General features: G+C 40.9%; 1 protein-coding gene across 2 annotated transcripts in view; it reads left to right on the plus strand.

Annotated features, from left to right (window-relative positions):
• LOC132907460 (protein apterous-like) overlaps positions 1 to 20,309 on the plus strand; it is a 54,029-nt gene that overhangs the window by 23,637 nt on the left and 10,083 nt on the right. For both annotated transcript variants that reach the window (XM_060960584.1, XM_060960585.1), the window contains exon 4: positions 18,815 to 19,344. In XM_060960584.1, coding sequence (XP_060816567.1) covers positions 18,815 to 19,344 — 530 coding nt within the window. The remainder of the gene's footprint in view (positions 1 to 18,814; positions 19,345 to 20,309) is intronic.

Here is a 20,309-nt window from a genome sequence, read left to right on the forward strand (position 1 = left end):
GTCGTTGGCTGCTGGCTGTCGCCGCGACCGGTGTTATTAGGCGACGCGCGTTCGCGTGTCCGTCCAGTGAACTCGGTTTTACGCGCGTGACACCCTTTCGTAACTCCCGCGTCGCGGCTCTAGATCGGAAGGAATTATTTCCAGCAGCGGGCCCGAACTCGTTCGTCTAGCTCGCGGACCCAACTATCGATTGATTTAACGCGACCAACCGTTCACGTGGCTATGAGGTTTGTAGGATCGAGTTACGCGGATGGACTCTTGGATGGATGGTCGATTTCTGGGTTTGAGGCGTTGACGTTAAACGAAGATGATGGCGAGAAGCGGAAGAATTACTTTAGGGAATTTAGAACAGTTTGGTGCATATTATTATAATATTGGGTAGTGTTTGAGTAGTGGCTATGTACTATTTGCTTGTTAGGATAGGTTAAGTTATCTTTGGTAAGTTAGAGTGAATGATAGCTTTCTTGGGAATTTTAACATGCTAGATGCTTACGACATATCTGTTGTATCGATTAAATAATGCTGATAACGTAACTGTTGCATTTTAGATATTGTGCGTGTTGGAGAAGTTTGATGGAATGTTGGATAGTGTTCGGATATTTGGATGTTAGGACAGCTTAGGATTTTCGAATATTTTAATGTATATTAGATGATACTGAAAACGTAGATTCGTGTATTTCGGAGGCAAACGAACTATGTAGCGAACAGTGTGTTGGAATATGATATTTCAGGAATGAATAGCCATATTTTTAATAGCAACAAATACACAAACTCAATTTGTTTCTTGTGTAATATTTTTCCAGGCCAAATAACCGTATTTCGAATCGATGTAATCATTAGTACACAGTCTTGCTTTCTCAGTAATCTCTTCTTATCACACGCCTTCAGAAAGAACTCGGTCGAGCACGAGAAGTTACAAAGAGCGCCCCTTATCCAGTGGCTAACCAGATCTTGATATTTTGACATCGAACAGGATGCAATTAGCGAAAAAGAAAGACGAAGCGAAAGAGTAGATACAATTTAGCGATGGATCACCACAGGTGCTTTTCGAGTTATCCGACTCATCCATTTCGTTTTCGGACGAGAATGTCAAACAGCTTTGAATGTTTTAACGAGCCACTTTCCAAGCGAAATATGAACGTCTGGCTGGCAGACGGTAGAACGTCGAAAGTGGCTGGTCACCTCGCGTGTTAGCTCGGCCCGGCCCGGTGGCTTCGTCGTAAAAATTGCTTGCGCGTAAAGAGATCGTTGCTCGCCGTGCTCTAAGAGCTTCCTGGATCGTTCAAGTTTTTTTCTTCTCTTCTTTCCTCCTCTTTTCCTCCGGAATCGCCTCTGTGTGTTCCTTGGGCTGAAATTACTTCGCGGTGCTAGCCCGTTGGTCTTCAGCCTCCGTCTTTGTTAGACGCGTTTGTTCGAGCTTTAGTATCGCCGTTAATATGAGCAGCGTCGGCAATCGAAGCGTGTCCAGCCCCCTGATCGCTGATAAATTGCTCTAATGCGACTAATGAACTACCCGCTACAAGAGTTAGCCGTGCGCACGTTCGCGGATGTTTTCGAGGCGAGCATGCTCGATGATGCCTCCTTCGCGCGCGCAAGTATTCAGTATTCACACACGGCCAAGTTCAATGCCGGCTGGTAATTAATTCGGGGCTCCGTCTCGCTTCGGGGACCGTTTGGAATTTCTTGCCCACACCGCGCCACGGCAAATTCGTCCGCGAACCATGCAGATTCGTTACGTGGGCGATGGAAGAAACCGGATGCCCGGATTAAGGGTGCAAAATGAATGGAACGAGGATCGTTTAGGTCTTTCTTGGAAATTCTTCGTGAATACTGGAACAAGGTCTTTGAAACTAAGGGGCTTTCTGAAAAGAAGTGCTTTTAGGTACGTGATAAATATATAGACGCTTTTTTTTTAATGAAATAATTTTATAAAATATCATTTTGCGAAATGTTTATTTATTTTGTAAATATAGAAGAATAGTGTTTTTTTAAGAACTATTAGAATTTTAAATTGGAACGTAGGTCACATTGAAAAACTAGAACTAAAGCTTCCGATGTAATTTACACACTTGACTATCTTATCTTCTGAGCTCTTTTTTCAGAAAACTTTCCAATTCGTTTCTCTCTTTTTTTTTTTTTTTTTTTTTCTTTAATTGTGGATATTGACGTAGATGGAGGTCATAGGATAGTAACTTCGTGATGACTGGTTTCTTGGTTAAATCCGATTAGGAAGTAAACTGCTGATTCAGCGACACAAATTAGTAGAAACTTGGAATATTTTATTCTATTCAGTTCTGTTGATTTTCAATCATTCGATGATCAAAGCCATTGGTGAAACTCACTGTTCCATTCTCTTCCACTTTTGATGAATTTTTCTAAAATATAAAGCGGTGTTAGATAAGATGTCCGCACCGAGCTACTCATTATTTATCGAGTAAACCCGTAGCACCGCCACGTGGGACGCTGGACACGCATAATTTATCACCAACGTTTTTGCATACAGCGAAATGTATGAACTTCAACGAGCAACCACGCGAACGTGTTTCGTGAATTGGATGTTTTCGAGATTCGTTGAAATTGCTCGACAATCATGGAACGGGATTTATAAAAACGCGTGTTAATATTCGCTCGAGAATTTTGAAATTTACAATAATTTGTTTCGGGAAGGTGAGGTCGAGTGGTTCATTAATTATAAATTCGTATGTTTACTGAAATACAATATTTGTGGTTTGCCACGGAGAATTCGATGAACGTGTTTCGTAGGTAAGTTAGTAAGTCACGTTCGATAACCGATTTGAAGATTTTTCTGTTATTAATAAACCAATATTTATATTACTATGTTTATTAAAATGTTTGATGTGTCGTTATATTTTCACGATGGAAGATACACGAGCGCATAAAATTCACTTATTCCTTGTGCAACCAGAGATACGTTTGAACCGGTTCGCCGGAATATCCTGCGACCACTTGGTAGCCGATGGCTCTGTTTCCTCAGGACTCGAACGACTTAATGTCGCTACCTCTTAGCCTTCATTTTATCTTCTTCGGATTCCGGTTACCTTCGAGTCTTACAAACCCTATAATTTCAATCTTCCGCTTAAAACGCCCCTGTTTCTATATTTTAATATTTCAATTTTCTGCTCTTCATATTGTTAATTTCCTGTATAAAAGAGTAGCATCTACAGAATCGTTAACTGTAAGACATTAAACGGCAGATATTTTCTTAACTGTCGGAGTGTCGTTATCTTACCTGATAAAATTATATTACATATTCATATTACTTCTATCTAATGCCAAACTACATAAGCAATATTTTATTCGAAAAAAAGACAAAACAAAAGAAAAACTTCCTTTCTCTCCGAATCTTCTATATACATCCAAGATCATCTAAAATTCGTGTAAAATCGTATATCTTTTAAACGACGTTATTCGAGATTGGCGCGGATAACGAGCGTGTAGGAGGACGTTCTTAATTACGTATGAAAAAGAAGGGATCGGAGGAAAGAAGAGAGAAGAGAGAGAACACTAAGGAAATGATCGTGGATCGGGCTTGGTGAGCTCGACTTCCTGGATTTTCTGGAGGCTGGCTCTCTGGCTGGTGGCAGCGGTCATGCATCGTGGCCACGACTTGCATGTACGTCAGGATTCACGTTCGCGCGATTCACCGGCGTTCAAAGCGCATCTCCTCGCGCGGCCCGTGCGTGTCTCGTTGCGCACGGGTATATTAGCGGCAAAGCGTGCGTGTTCATAAACCACGGGGTCGCGTGCGTACCACCACCTGCTGAATTTTGTCTTCACGATCCTGTCCTCGCGTATATACTGTCTCTCTTCAAAGGACTAATTAGTGGACAGAAATTTCCTCTGTTTACTTCTTCCTTTCTGGATCATTTAGTTTTTTTCTTCGTACAACCAGAAGACGGTGGGAACGTGTTTGAAAAATGAATTTTGCGGCTCTTTCAATTTGCTATTATGGTCGATTGAATTTGTTAAAGTTTAAATATGAAGATCACTAGAAATCCTCTGAGGATGCTGGGATGGAAATTATGCATATAATTTTACTAAAACGATCGATTGCTTTTTGAGATAAGAATATGGCGTATCGTATGGCGGGTTGTATTGGAATGTAATGGCTAGAATTTTATTATACAGCATTCATTTTTTGTAATATATATTGAAATATACGAATACGTATGACATGTAGGAAAATTTAGATAAACCTGTAAGTGAATAATCATTAGGAAATTATTAAAATCTTACATATTACATATTATTACATATTAGATATCTCATTTGAAATCTTATATATTTATAAAGAATTTATATATTTGACATTACAAAAACTTCATAAATTATATATAATTAAACGAAATTTAATTTCCATTATATACACATGTATAATACGTCTCACGATGGGCAAAGACAAGATCGCAGGGTATAGATTACGATACTAGGAAGACGGTGCGTGCAGCTCGACACCGAGCAACTATGTTTTACGATTTCCTCTCGATGAGACTACCGAAGTGGTCTGACTGCAATTAGCCCTTATCTGATCGCATTAAATTTTGATTACGATCTCACATTTAACGTCTCAATCCTCCGATGATGCGCTCGCGTGAAGTCGCCGTTGCAATTCGGCTGTTGCACTCGAAAAAGCAACGATTATCCCTTTATCCGTTCCTTCCACTCGTCTCACGTAACGTTGTATATTGTTATTAATCGCTTAGCCAATGTCGCTAAATTTCATTCCAAGAATAGAATAGAATGGAATATATCAGACACGCGCGCAACGATTATGTTTTTAATCGAGTTTCCATTTGCGAAGACATAGATTCATGCACTGATTAATTAGATTTATTAATAACATGCATTCACATTTCAGATTTTTTTTCATCCACGATTCTTTCAGATCAATATTGCATCCAATTAATAGTTTATGAATCTTTCATTGAATTTTACAAACTTTTTTTATAGAACATAGGTGAAACGAGGATACTGGCGTTCTTTTCGGTACTTGAGCTCCATCAAATGGGAGATAATATTTATACATAATTTGTTTATAATATATGTACTCTTTTATGTTATCTAAATTATATGACCAAGTAAAAGAATCCAAGTTCATTGTTTAACGCTGAACGATTTAAAAATGCTTGAAAAGTGAAACATTGACGCGTCAGGAATGAAATCGAGATGATCAAGGGCCTCATATCGAGAACGCTCAAGCAATGGTCTGCCGTTGAAAAGCGACAAGAGTATTTTTCGTGGTTTCAACTGGTCGAAACGATCGCGGAGGATGTCCTTTCGGGCGCAGGAAGTGGTCGCCTTAAATCAACGGCTCGCAAAGGAAATAGCCAGTGGTAATTGAGCCATAACCCTCGGCCGGCGAACACACAAATATTTCAGCGCCGGGAGCTCGCTCATAATTTAGCCCTCATAATTAAGATGCGCCGCGCAGACTCCGAACCCGCTGGAACCCCCTGCTCGCGTCGTACGCGCGAGAATCCTTGCTCGAAAAAGGACGAGCACGAGGCCACAACCAGTCGTCCCGAAACATCCTCACGAAAACAGATACGACTCAGTCCGGAACGAATTCTTCCGAATCACTTTCGCAAACCGACACGATGCTCTGACAGGAATCGTTTATCTCTACGCGATGATGGTTTTTCATATGTATTACTTTGTTCTTCTTGCTTTGCAAATCCGAGCTTTCATAGATATAACGAGAACGATACGTAGAACCTAAATAGGAATTTCCTTCATCTTCTAAATATTTTAAAGAGTATTTTAGATACTTTGTATGCTGTATTATATATATATGTCTATCTTGTCTATTTAAATTTTTCCTTCTACTTCGATATACAATAATAAATAAATAAATAATTAAATAAATACCTCGTATAAAATCAAGAAACATTCATTGAATTTCAAACAAGAATATCGATTCCCTAGATATTTAACCTTCCAGTCTAAACACTCACAACGCCCAAAGATTGCACTTACCCTCGAGAAATAACCGTAAACGCTATTCCTTGTGTCTCAGCGAACCGATCTAAACCACCGTAACACTCTTCCCGCCTAGTTACGTGTAGTATAGCAGTAACAAGCGGAAGAGGAACCCGGTTTCGCGAAGTGATGGCAAAAAGTGTTACATTAATCAGGACGCAGGCTAGCACGTAGGGGGCGGCGTGGTGGCCGGAGTCGCGGTGCAACGATAACGAGGCACGGGGACATAACTCGGTGCGTCCACCGTGTTACGATCTAAGAAAGGGCCCGAGAAATACTGCGACACCGGGACGGCTACCGATGATGCATGTCCCAGAAGTGGCCGAGAGAGGCTGTGCACGCGTATTATGTTACCCGGTGCGACGCACCACCACTCCGTACCGTACGTGCGTCCCGACACACCAGGTCGTGACTCTATCATATTTATGTCCCTGGTCGGCCGTTTTCTCCAGAGGGAACGTCGAAATTCCGGGGGAACGCGGTTTAGATGCGGGACCAGATAAGAGGAGGATCTTCGATGGACGTTCGGTTATCTCCGCCACGGTGTCTAATCAGTCCTCAGTATGTAGGAAAACGAACGGAGGAGAGCGATATTAGGGAGAGAAAGGAACAAGTCGCTGTTCCGACGTACTTTAAGGGCCGATTTCGAAGATATCCTCGCATTCCAACAGTGTAATAGCAGCTGGCCGACTCTACTCGCTGGGTTATCGCCCCGGTTGCCTCGTTAAGCGTCGCTTTTTTTTCTGGTAGCCGGGGGAAAGGATCGTCGCGCGATCGATTTTCAGCTACTTGAAGAGGAGAAGATCGTAGAACGATCGATGGGAGAGGATTGATGCTCGTGGAGGTCTTTGTACGACCTCTATTCATGCGTCCACCGTGTACACGGGTGCTGCTGGAACGAGTGCTTGTTGCCGATGGCTGGTTTAATGACAACGAAAAGAGTGACAGATTGAATGACGCTCATTAGAGGTATTATTCGCGCCTCTGATGGCGGAGGAGCAAGTATTCGCGGGATAGAACGGTGTGAAGAGTATGGTGACGATCGAACGTTGAGTCACGGTGGGAGTGTTAATCCTCTTGGATGATCTCTTGAGATTTATAGTGTAATTCTTCTCGTAAATATTAAAATACTTATGGAATTGTATAAAATGATAATCGATTCGAATCAATCGTTATCGATCGTAAAAAAATACATGAAAAGTTTGTAAAAGTTAGAATATGTAGGAGAATAACAAATGGAATAAAATAAACCACAAAGGATAAAAGTACCTACCTGTTAGTTGGCGTTTTATCTAGTAAACGAAACGGATTCAGATAACGATAACGATTCAATGATACGCAAAACGAAGCGAGCATACGTATGGTACAAATAGTTTATTCGTTCGTTTGGAGGTCGAAAAAAAGAGACCGCCAGGATATCTCGATGTCGTAGATCCTATGTGAGATACCACGACCAGCCTGTATTTGTCTCGCGACACCTGCACGTAGGACACTTCATGTATCAGCCGCAGGATGCGAACGGACGCAGCGAGAACACGAATGATAGCTCCTCCGAGCGACGATATACCTTCTCGCCATTATCAGATTCGCCAGCAATGGCGCCCCGCTAAGAGTCACTTGTCCGTTCGCGTTACAACTACCGTCACATCGACTTTTTTCACCTGTTGGTGTTGGTCGGTATTAATTTTTAATAATCCTCGAACTGCGATGACGATCATTTTCCATGTCCCCTTTAAATTTGCCCGCGTAGTGTCGTAATATTCTTCAATAATACTTTTTCTCCTTTATTACAACATATCTCTTATCTTTTTACCAGATTATTTTTTACTTTTGAATTTTTATTTGTTAAGATATATATTGAAGATTAAAATTTAATTAATGCGTCGAGATATTAAAAGCTTTCGTGATACTTGATAAATATATAATTATATATAGTTATACTTGATAAATATCACAGAAAGGAGCAATAGTGACAAATTAAAATATTAATTCGATTCGCCTGCAAGCTCTTGATGTAAAAATATGCCAAAAATGATTTTCAAGAACCTGACAGGAAATTTTCACCAAAAGATTTAGATCGAAATTAATTAGCAATGAAAAGCCAAAAACATCATGTTGATGCTTGTATTCATTATTTCATTTCGTCTCAGAAAGAGAACGTCAAAACTTATGAAACAGTCGTGCAATCTTATATTCTTTTTGCGAATCCTCCATCATCATCAGGAATTTTACTCAACATTTCTTCAAGTATTCTCCGTTATCAAACTCTACCAACGTTACAGTGTACAATTTCAGAGACAGTCGAAATGGTTGAAAAGGTCCCCTGTTCGATAACCTGAGGCGTCAGTCGAAGCTCGGTGGCCCTTAATTCGTACGCATGCCAGCGACGCGTTCGCGTGTGTAAACCTGGTTCTGCATATGCCTCGTATTCTTACGGAGTTTTTACGAGTGGCTCGGCCGTTGGTCATCGTTACTTCATAAGAGGATTCGGCGTAGCCCGGCAGGGGGTCCATCTTGGAGGGACCCGCAAGGTCACGATGAGTCGTGTGTCTACCACAGAATTGCGAGTGTCACCACATAAACCATCCCCGCAAAAGTATCGGGTTACTGCGATTCTCGGCCCTCGACTACCCTCTTTCTTCTTCCTGTTCTCCGTGTGCCGTCTCCAGCGATCCTTGGACATGTGCAGATGAACGACTAGATAGATTGTCTCTCTGCGCTTGCTCATCGAGATGTTCCTCCGCCAGTAACGATTCAGCATTTCTGTTTTGGTATATGAAGAGTTTGTTGGTGGTTTAGAGGTTTTGGTAGGTTTCGAGGTTTTAAATGGAATTCTCGTCTCTTTAAAGGGAATCATGGGAGGAATGTTAGAAGTTTGAGTATTATGAGTTAAATTATTAAGATCGATGAGGATTTTGATAGAAGTTTTGAAAAATATTTTGTGTCTTTATCGTTGTTATTGGGCTAGTAGAATTTCGGATATTAGATTATTAAAAGACTTCTATTATTTTTAATTTAGGATTCAGAGCCCAATTCAGCTTGGATAAGTTTCGAGCATGAAATTCCTGATTGATAGCTTTGGATGCATATTTCACTTACGAATGATTTTATACAAAACAACTTTTAATTTCGATCTATGCTTAAACGATACCATACGAATCTTAAATTATTCAATCTCATGTAAATACTAATCCAAGCAATACGAATACAGAAGTATCGAGGGACCAAAAAATGGTACCAAATTGCAGTGGAAGATTATATTTTGAATGTCTTAGTGCCCGAAGATTCGATACAACTAGGAATGGTCGAATCAGGTTCGTCGTAAATTGCTGAGCGCATTGCTAGGCGCAGCGGAGGCGCGGCTGAGTTACAGCCGCGTAACATTGTAATCGTACGTATTTATTGCACCGGCGGAGATGAGCTACGTACCCTCTGGCTAGATACCCCACATATCACAGGACGCAGCGTGTCTTCCCGGCGAGTTTATATTTCCTCGGGCCCGCCTCTTTTTTCCCTTTTTCCTACGTTCTTCGTAGATCAATATTCAGATTAGACTGTTCGGGAGATAAGCACCGGTTCGCGAGGTAATCCTGTGATTATTACTATATATCGTGGGGAAGAAAGGGTTTTATGGCCGATGGTTAGGGCTTGGGCGAGTTACTATTTGAGAAAGAGGAGAAAAAATAATCCCAGTCCTTTTGGATTGAATTTTTAATAGGATACAATTTTTCTGGAATTGATACCTCATGGATAACGAGTGAATTTATTGAAGTTATTGTTTTCTTTGTGTATTTTCTTTTGAAATTTGTAAAATGTAAAATATTTCTGCTTTGAGCTTGAAAATTATTATAATTCCAAGTAGTGTATTTTTTATACAACGGTTATTTCGTTGACATTTTTCAGTCGTTAATCAGATTTTATCTGTCTTAATTTGACAATTGTATAATTCATACTCTAATAATTCATCACAATGACGTGTTATAATACTTGAACCATTTTATTAAAATGGATTGTCTATCGTGAATGCTTACAAAGACTCGTGATTTCTTTCGTTTTATTCTGTGGAGTGATCTTGTTAATAGATTAACATTGATACCATTCATCTCCCTACTTTCAGTTGCAAAAGAATCACCAATCTATAATCAAGCGTCCACACCAAAAACAAACGATAACCGGAAATCGGCTTCGAGGGCCACTAGATAAATCATTTCTCTAGCTTCCCTTTCGCAATCCGAACAAACACGACCGTGATCCAACGTGTATCCATTCGATGATGGATGTCAGAACGTTAATCGAGGCTGCTTGCTTCAAAGACTAATCGTTCGGTCGGAAAATCAAGCGTAGCCCTCGCGCCAAACTGCGAAGCTAATAATTCCTAAAGCGAAAAGAAACCGGGGACATAAATTTTCCCCATCTGGCGAGTGGGTGCTCGTAAATGGATATCTCTGGCCATTTTCAGGCCGAATCAATTCGTAATCCGCTCTTGTTCCACTTGTACCCTTAGAGACCAATAGTCGTGTATCGAGTCGGTTCTCGCGTTCGATTCTCGTTCGTTAACCGAATAAAATGAAACGGTAGCCGCGAAAGGCTGCGAAACGACAATCCGGATACAAATTCTGCATCGATAAAGACTGTCCCCTTCTTCCTCGCTGTCTCTTTCGTCGTACTCGACACGATGATATTGTAATCATTTAGCTGCGCAATCAAACACTGATAATTATATAGACATAAATATACAGATATAAAAACAATATCGGATAAGATCTGTCAAATAAATTTTGTCTTTATAGATAAATATAAATATACTTGAGATTATTTTAAATCTGTCGACACATATTAATCCGACCGTGTCGTTTAGATTATTTTTAACGCGATTGTTTTTCTATCGCTAGGAATTCTTTTAAAGTTTGATATTGAAACATCGAAGTTGACATCTGAACTTGTTTTGCCCTCTCTACATCAAAAGTTTTTGCGCCAATTTTTCAATAAACTCATTTTTTACCATTTACTTACCATTTACATAACTAAAATATCTAAAGATTTCCAGGTAATTCTGTATGGAAATGTTTCTTCAAAATATGATTATTACTGTTAAGAGATCGCCATCATAGATGGGCCAAGACTTTTGCACGGTACTGTATATTATATTACGCAACCATCGACGCAACTGCGCACCGTTTTCTCAACGATTGTTCCATGGCACCGTAGGTGCTTGATTAACGTTGCCAACGCGTTTTATCGATACATCAGCCGCGAAGTTTTCACGGTATGCGATTCCAGAGACGTTTCCCTTTTTGGTTTCTTTGTTGCCCGCTGGCTGCCCCCGTGGGGAGGCGATCGGAAGCAGCGATATCGTGGCGACTTGTTCGCTTTGCAACGTTATTGGCGTTGATATCGCCGGTATGACATGTTTATGTCTAATCCAGCCGGGGGATCTTCGCCATCGCGACACGCTTGCCCTTGGGGATACTTCTTCCATGTTGGAAATTTTCGTTTCCAAGAGCTTGGTTCCGCTACGCAACCGATGCTAACTTTACCTGGATAGTCTACGTGTTTCCTGTAACCAGAAGGTCGACCAAGCTCTTTTATCTACCGAGAACATTGCGTGTTTCCTCGTTCTCACAATATCATGCTCTGGATTTCCATATGTACCTCTGCAACATTGTTCTTCGTATGCTTCTCGACTCAGGGAATCTCCAGTTACTAAGAGTCTCACTGATGCGATCTCAACACTCTTAGTTTTCCACGATTGAGAATTAGAATATGTATCTCTCGAGCTGGTGTGATTTTGTTCTTAATTATTGGGTGTCGTTGGATGATGAATTATAAGTTTGTCTAAGAGACGCAACGAGAGTTACGTAATGAAGTGTTGTAACAGAGGTTGACTCAGATCATTTGGTGGAATTTGAACTGCAAATTCGTCGATAGTATCATTTTGTTATAATTACTGAAAGAAAGCGCGTGTGTATAATTTTAAAATATCAACTCTACAAAATTTCGCTACGAGCTTAGTCCAATATCATTCTTTAGTCTATAACCCCTATATCAACGTTCCAACATTCGATGATTCATGATTTAATCTCCAACCTTTACCAATCTCAAATCTCAATATGCATAATTCCCCTTCGACAAATTTGTAAAAAAAAGCGAAATTTCATTTTAGAAAGTGCCTCGTCAGCGGAAGTTCGACAGTGTATATCATTTTATTACAGACGGCCCGCGAGCGGAAGTAGCGGCTAGGTTTACTGAATGATTCGCTGAATAATCTTTTCGTAACAGCGGCTGGGCTTGTCTCGGCCCGCTGCATTTTCTTGTTGATTTTCTCGCGTCGTCTGCGCGCAGACTAACCAATGGTTGCGCGTTTTATTTTATGAATAATGTAGCTACGGGCTACCGGGCGGATACGCCGCGGATCTCCCCCGACGGCGGAGGACACGCACACGCGTGGGTCGCCGGCGGCGACGCTGCGCGGTGTTCGAGCATTAATCTGGATCATGGTATTCTTGCATTATCGTTCATCTTCCTTGATGGTTGGATACCGGACAGGCCTATCCCGACAAGATTTTCACCGCGTTCCTGTCACCGCGACTTTCATTGCCGCGCGTCTCGCTTCACTTGCTGCCACTCCGGTCTGTAACGATCTCTATTTGAGTAGAAATGAAGCGTAGAATGGTATATATGGAAAATGGTAAATGTAGAGTGTGATGGGAAACTGGTTCTGCTATTCGAAGGGTGGTTTTGTTTTTATGTAAGGAGCTAGAGAGCTGTAGGATACAGTAAGATACGATATCTATTGGTACAAAATTTTAACAGAATAACCGCAATAGCTTTGGTTAAGTTATTTATCGTATGGATACGTCACGCATTCGATAAACAAATGAAAACCATTATGAAGAAATATCAGTTTGTAATATGAATATATTCGTCCCGTTTTCTCTATTTATATAGTAAATATAGAAACAAGGCGAACTTATGTTACTAAATTACCCAGTACTAAATTAGATAAATTAATTAAAATTACAGTGTATGTAAGAAACATCGAAGTAAGTTGCGTTTCGTACCTGGCATGTCTCAAAATCTTCCTTTCTGCTACTTTTCTCTTTCAACAACCCAGTCACGTTCCCAACGAGGACGGTAGCGACGATCGTCGAATCTTGTCGATTAGATTCGCGGCCGTAGGAAGGACAGAAGCAGATCGTTTATCGGTGGATGCATTAATTACACCCGGGATTCCAGTCGAGGTGGACATGCCTTTATCGTGAAAATAATAATTTACAGCATCGTGAGGCCTGTCCTCTTAATCCCTGCGCGACTTGTCAACGGCCTCCGCTTTAACATACGACGCTGCTGAACGAATAGAAGAGCGACTGGATCTTTTTGAATGTCCGCACGCGGCCTGACAAATGCCACGAGAACACGACACAATATCGAAGAAAACGTCTTCCACGATTCCGAAAAATTTTACACGAGAACACACTCTTTTCGAGAAGTCAACATTTCAATGATAACGTCACATTGATATTTGTTTAGAAATATTCTTGACACATTCTATCCATTTCTTAAGTATTTTACGAATCATTATTCTTATCGTATTTAGGTTTTCCAAACCAATATGAAGAATATGGTAATAATATAGGACACTTATTTTGTCTTTTGACATAGAAAGTTTCATGATAGTTAGAGAAAGAAAAATGCAGAAAAGTTGACATCGTATGAAAAATAATTTGATTTTGATTGCGATGTGTAAAGTTGGACGTGAATTCTAGTAATACAATTTGGGGAAAATGATCACTCTTTCCATCTTCTACTTCCGATGACAGGTCATTTACTCTCACGATTACTATTTCCTTTTAACATTTCTGCAAGAGTCTTAACGATATGGTTGTGAGAATTCAGCAAGAGTGGCTGGCTAGAATTTGTGAATACATTAAAAGAAATTACTGGAATGTTTAATCGAGCGAAGAACTTTGAATTTCTTACAATTTTTGGATTGCAGGTTGCAGCTTGTGAAATCTTAACGACGTTTGACTTGCACGCTTCTTCGTTTTATGGCGAATCTTCATTAGAGATATGTTAAGTGTTTCGTACAGTAGTTTGGAATGCTTCTACTCGTATCACAAGTGTAAGCGATGCAATTGCCTGTAGGCAAAATTTACATAATACAAAACGCTTAAAAAGTTTTAACATAACAACCAAATACAGAAACAACTGTTTAAGAGTACAAATCTGGACAAGATCGTAACTTTTACGAACTACTTCTTTAGAGAAATATTAAAATAACGTTTGATATAATCCAAATAAGCAACAATCCTATAAAAACTATTCAAGCTTAACTCCAATTCTACTAAATCTCTATCAAAACTTATTTGGCACAGTAATCCTAATCAAACCTTCAGAAACATCTCTCCAACTGTTCCAAACTCAACACGATCTCCTCCTCGCGCCTACCAACAATCGTACAAAGAGAAACAGGAACCAAAATGAAAAAAAAAGAAGAGAAAAAGAAAAAAGAGAAAATACCCAACATTGTACAATGTATAAAAAAATCACCCTCAGAAGCGTGCGAGAAGAACGAGAACCGCGGGGTGCAACGGTCGAAGGATGAAGACGTGTGGAGTCTTACATCTTTCTCGAGACGGCACGTGAGAAATCGCGGCCTCTGCGGGGCTCGTGTCCTCGCGGGCATCTCTCGAGGGCCAAAGAAAGCGAACCGAAAAGAAAGCGGTCGCAACGAGGCTACGAACCAAAAGAAGCTGGATGAAGAAGGAAGAAAGAAAGAGAGAAAGAAAGAAAGAAAAGGAAATGGAAACAGAGGGAGAGAATATCCACGTGGTCGACGGATGCAACGAGTGTGCGAACGCGCGGCAAGTGGTCCCAGCGCCGCGCGAGTAGTTCGCGTATTATAAAAGATTTCCGACTCTTTGTGGTGGACTGGGTACGATCCGTTTAGGAGCCAGGCGAAAAAGCGAGGCTCTGGCCGCGCTTAGAATACCGCGGCAACTCGCATTGTATAATAATGTATCGCATATGGCGCATCTTGTAAAACTCTGCGGGCGTCCCCCCACCGTGCCTTGTGGAACCAGGATGAGCGTGGAAGGACGGATGGAAGCGCGTGAATGAGGTTATTCCCGGTCGTGGAGCTCGTTCATTCATCCATCGGCGGGACAGCCCTCGTGGGGAGGCTGAAGACAGCGTCGACCAACGGCAAGGAATAGCCAAAACCGACTCTACCCTAGTTACCTTCACGGATTTTTCTCTTTGCTGTAAATACCTTGCAGGTTTCTGAGGTGTTCGGGCCTGAAGAAGATGTACGAGACTTATGGAGGAAGACTGATGGATTAATGAAATGGAAAGTTTGGGTTTCTGATCAGTTGGAGAGATTGATAGTAAGACAGAATCATTCGAGTTCATAATAATTGACTAATTGTTAAATATTTATTTATAACACGCGTAATGTGTTGATGGAAATTTTCTGTAAGTGCTGTAACAATTTCTATAATTTCTCTATGTCAAATCGATCTATTCCTCAACCCCTACGAAACACCATCAACATCAAACTACACCGCACTTCAAACTAAATTAATCCTCTTCCTCAATTTCACATTCAACTGAACAGGCTCCTCGAATCGAGTTAGAAAAATATTCGGTCCCCAGGCGAGTCCGACAAGTAGACTCGATTCAAAGTTCCATTCAAACGTCGACGGGAGTTAGCGTCAAGCCGTGTCAACACCTCTTCACAGGGACACGGCCGAAACGACTTGAACACCAACGTTGAAAGTAGCCAGTCATTCGGCACCCTGTCTCCAACGATGGGTGCGAAAGATTTCGACGAATAACGTTGCACAGTAGAACATAGTCTTCGAGTCGAAGGGATTTAACCTAGTTCCTGGTAAAACCTAAACCTAATCTAATGGATTAGGCACGGTAAATCTCGTCGAGGGTCTCTTGACTCGAGGCACATTGTTATCGTTGTTCTGATCCTATTGACAGCCCCAATCCTGCTACACATATAGAATACAATGGTTGCGGTTTGCGCTCAGCAGGATAACTCTACGTATTTTTGCCTAATCGGATCCATTCGAGCATGTTGGGTAACCGATTGGCCCTCTTTCGAGTTTGTACAATAACAGTTTCATCTTTGCTATTCTTCTTCTGAGGATTGTTGAAGGTGTTTGTTAGGGGAAAAGAATCTTTTGTTATCGTTCGTTGCTTTGCTGCTGAATTTAGGTAGGTAATAAAACAAATATGTTAGAATTTTTATTAACTCATTTAGAATTCTGCAGCGAGATAACGTGTAGAGGTTGCGTACATGCAACGTTATGACAATTAGATTACATTCTTCCCCTTTTGCTTCTTTTTTTTATTCGTTTTATTTTGGAAAATATCTGTTTGGGGAAAATTGAATGTATAATATTAAGTAATTTGATTTGTTATTCATTTATCGTTCTAATAGAATGTAATGTATATTAATTAAGAAGAAGCTTTATTTGTTAAAATGCTTGGTAGGGTAAAGACAGTTTAAACAAGCTTTATGTAGATTTAATGCACTATACAGACCGTGTTAATGGAGATACTAGATGAATGGCTTTTTTAAATCTTGTTTGCATTTCATTGTGTTATCGAACAGAGTATGCATCGGACGTGTTCCCTTTTCGAGACGAGAATACCGAGCAAACCGAGTCGTTGTTCCATCGAGAAACAACGAAACTCGTTACGCGGAGTCTGGCTTGCTTTTCCGTTACGCGATATCTGATTGTTATTCCCCATTTTCTCGTTTTCCAATTGCTGAGATCGTTGCTCCGCGGTGCGTACACGATTTCGCGTGGCCACATCCTCCTTTTGTTTTCCCGCATTTCCCTATTCATTCCATCAATATCGCATCGATCTCAGAAAAATCATTGTCTGGCTACGCGTGTTGACATGATTCGAGGGAGATCAAAAGAAAAACCGTCTCTTCTATAAAATAGTCTCTGCTTCAACCTCACGCTTTTACACAATTCGCGTTTCTTTGAATCATAGCTTAAAACATATTGTAAGAAAATTTAGTAATTTGTTACTTAACAAGTTAGTTAGTTTGTTAGTGTTACTTAAATTTATTTGCATATACTCGATCTTCTCTGCGATGTTTTTCAAGGCGATGCAATGTTCCCTTTATTTAGATCCCAAGTAATAGAGAGACGTTTCTCTTTATTTCAGATACAAATAAAAATATGTAAACGATATACACGAACAATAATTTCAGTGACAGTTGTGTATAACATTACGACCGAGCCATTTTTCTCATTATTCTTCAAACATTCGTCTCAGAACACCTCAAAGACTAACCAATGACCCAGGTTCGAGGATCGTTCAACATACGTCTGAAACACCATGATTATGTCTACCATATATTTCTATATGGTGCGGAGCAACTTAACGGAGACTGGATCCGACGTGGCATCAGGGTTATAAGATCGGGCACGTCTCTATCTAGGTTCTTTAGTACGGCTGCGAGGCGACGTAATATATTTGGGAGGAGGTGGAGAGTGAGATAGGTGGTTAGGTAGGTAGCCGTGGTGGATGTCGGGTAGATAGTCGACCGGCTTCGGTAATGGAGACTGCAGGGTGCCGCTAATGCAGTAGCGATGTCACGGTGCCCGTTGCATCGGCATATTCCTTCCCTTTCCGCCCTTTTGCTTCACCGCGGTTTACCATACGTGTCCCTTCCCTACCTTCGCGATATCACTGAGTTTCTATGTGTCGCCTCTGTCTCTGTTCCACTTCGATCCACGTTCGTGCCATGGACACTTCTCTGGCGGTGGCTGTTTATCTGCTTGCCGGTTGCCTTTTTCCTTTCTTTCGTTTTTTTCTCCTTTTTTTCTCTCGATTTAACGGAACCCTATCTGTGGGACACGGTGGATATCTCGGACGATGAGAAACATTCCCCATGCGGATGTGTTTGTATCGTTTAAAGTGAATGGAAAAATGGGCGCCGCCTGCATCCCGCAGTTACGATAATTTCTTGGTTATTTTTGTTATGGCCGCCGGTTCGATCTGTTTGTATGTATCCCGGTGTCGGCGGGCGTTGTACCAACGTCGCTCGATTTCTTGCCCCGTTAATTGGCCGGTTTAGTTCCAAAGATATGCCCCACGGACCAAAAGCGGCGTAACTTTGCTAGAACGTTTAGTTACCCTGGCTTTTTAACCGGGCTGTGTGATCGTCTTGCAAATTGGGAGCTTAAGGATCGAACTACTTTAGGCCAAGTTATTGCCCGTTGAAACATCATATTATTTTAGAGATATATTATATGTGTGTAAAACAACATTTATGTCGTTATTATCATATATATTTAAAACTGTAACTTACGTTACAGGGATTATTCGATAATTACAAAAGAATTCTTTTAAACCATCCCAATATGTATATGAGTGAGACATTTTATTGCACAGTCGTTCATATGGCGCTTTCAACAAGATATTTCATATCTACCTCAATATGTTATCCATAATTAGAGCTAAAGCAATATAACAAAAATAAGCAAACATATAGGTGTAATCATGATTTTGTCTTAATAAAAGAACACGTTGGTATTGCTGAAAAATATGAACGTTTTTATGATAGTGATAAAAAAGAAAACAAACTTAAAATTACCTACATTTTAAGGAATGTCTCACAAATGTCTCATTCATAGATTCAAGTATAAAAACCAGTTAAAATACCCCACTTGTAAGCATTAAAGAATTAATCTTCCTTGTTTAATGAATGTTCTCAAAAAAAAAAAAAAAAAAACACGTTGCCCCCACATATATAACTTTAAATTCAAATTTTTTTCAGAATGTTTGGCAGTATGAAACGATGTGCCCGATGCCACGCAGCGATCCTGGCCTCGGAGCTGGTGATGCGAGCCAGAGACTTGGTGTTCCATGTCCGTTGCTTCTCATGTGCCGCCTGCGCGGTTCCGCTGACCAAGGGCGATCACTTCGGGATGAGGGATGGCGCAGTTCTCTGTCGATTGCATTACGAGATGGGCGCGGAGCTGCACCCGTCCCAGAGTCCTCCGGTTCCGGTTTATCCGCCCGGTCCGCACTATCCTGGTCAACCGTTCCCCTCGCCGGAATTCCTTCACCACCATCATCATCATCCCTCCCATCCGTCTCACCCGCATCACTCGATGCATCCTCAGCATCCCCACAGCCACGTAAGCCCGGTACCGCTTCAACCTTCGACGCCATCCATACCCGACGCAGGCTCACCACCCAAGGTACCGTACTTCAATGGCGCCGCCGTTGTGCCGCCGCCAAGACAGAAGGGTAGGCCTAGGAAGAGGAAACCCAAGGATCTCGAAGCTATGACCGCCAACATAGGTGAGTGTCGTTACCCGTATCTGATCAAAAGTTTTGGGGAAAAACGAAGATGCGCTTGATGAAAGAAACGAACTACAGAGTGATTCGTTTTGCCGTGAAGCCGTAATTTTTTGCTTCCTTAATTTCTAAGTCATAATTCTCGCATAGGTTCGTTTAAGCGCTACACTTAATCTCCTATTAATTTTATGATTAATCTAAAATTAATTCTCAAGAAAAATACCATACCAACTCTCTTATTTCTTTAAATTTTTGGCTAAACAATCTTCCGAGGTAACAGAATTCTAAATTAACTGTTTCTTTATATTTTTAGCTTCCATGTAGCAGCAAAATATATTTATACAGTAATAGTTATGTTTCTCGGTCACTCGTCACTTTCATCGAGTTACGTGACTTAGAAAGAAGAGTTTGTGTCTACGAATTATCTGGATCGTTTCTTCTATCAAGCGTAATCCAGTGTTTTAGAATATTCGAAGGAAACTTGGTCGCATTGTTTTTCGTTATTCTTCCGAAGCATATTATTTTGTTTTGTATCGCATGCTGTTGGACGATTTTGCGGGTATCCTAACAGCTGCAAAGTGATTCATCGCTTTCTCGGTTGCACCACGTACCAGATTTATAAAAAGCTTTGCACATTGTCCCTCGAGGAATGCAAAAGTTATTTTAGAGAAATTCTTCACGCGCGAATTAACATTCTGGCAGCGAATAGTGTACGTAAGTGTAGACACGTTTCAGAGATTCGATCGCAAATGAAGGTGAAACGTACCCGATAGAACAGATGCAAATTGGAATAGAAACACGTTGTACGAGCATTGTGCTGGAATGTATCACGCAATAATCATAGTTTGCAATTAGAAAGCACGAGACGTGTAACTCCGCAAAATTGCTGTACGATTTTTTGGACCGTGAAGTGGTCGAATGTTTGCTTAACAAGAAAATATCGCAAACCGCGTCAGTAGCTTTGAAAA

The sequence above is a fragment of the Bombus pascuorum genome, chromosome 5, assembly GCF_905332965.1.
Source record: "Bombus pascuorum chromosome 5, iyBomPasc1.1, whole genome shotgun sequence".
Classification (NCBI taxonomy): Eukaryota; Metazoa; Arthropoda; class Insecta; order Hymenoptera; family Apidae; genus Bombus; species Bombus pascuorum.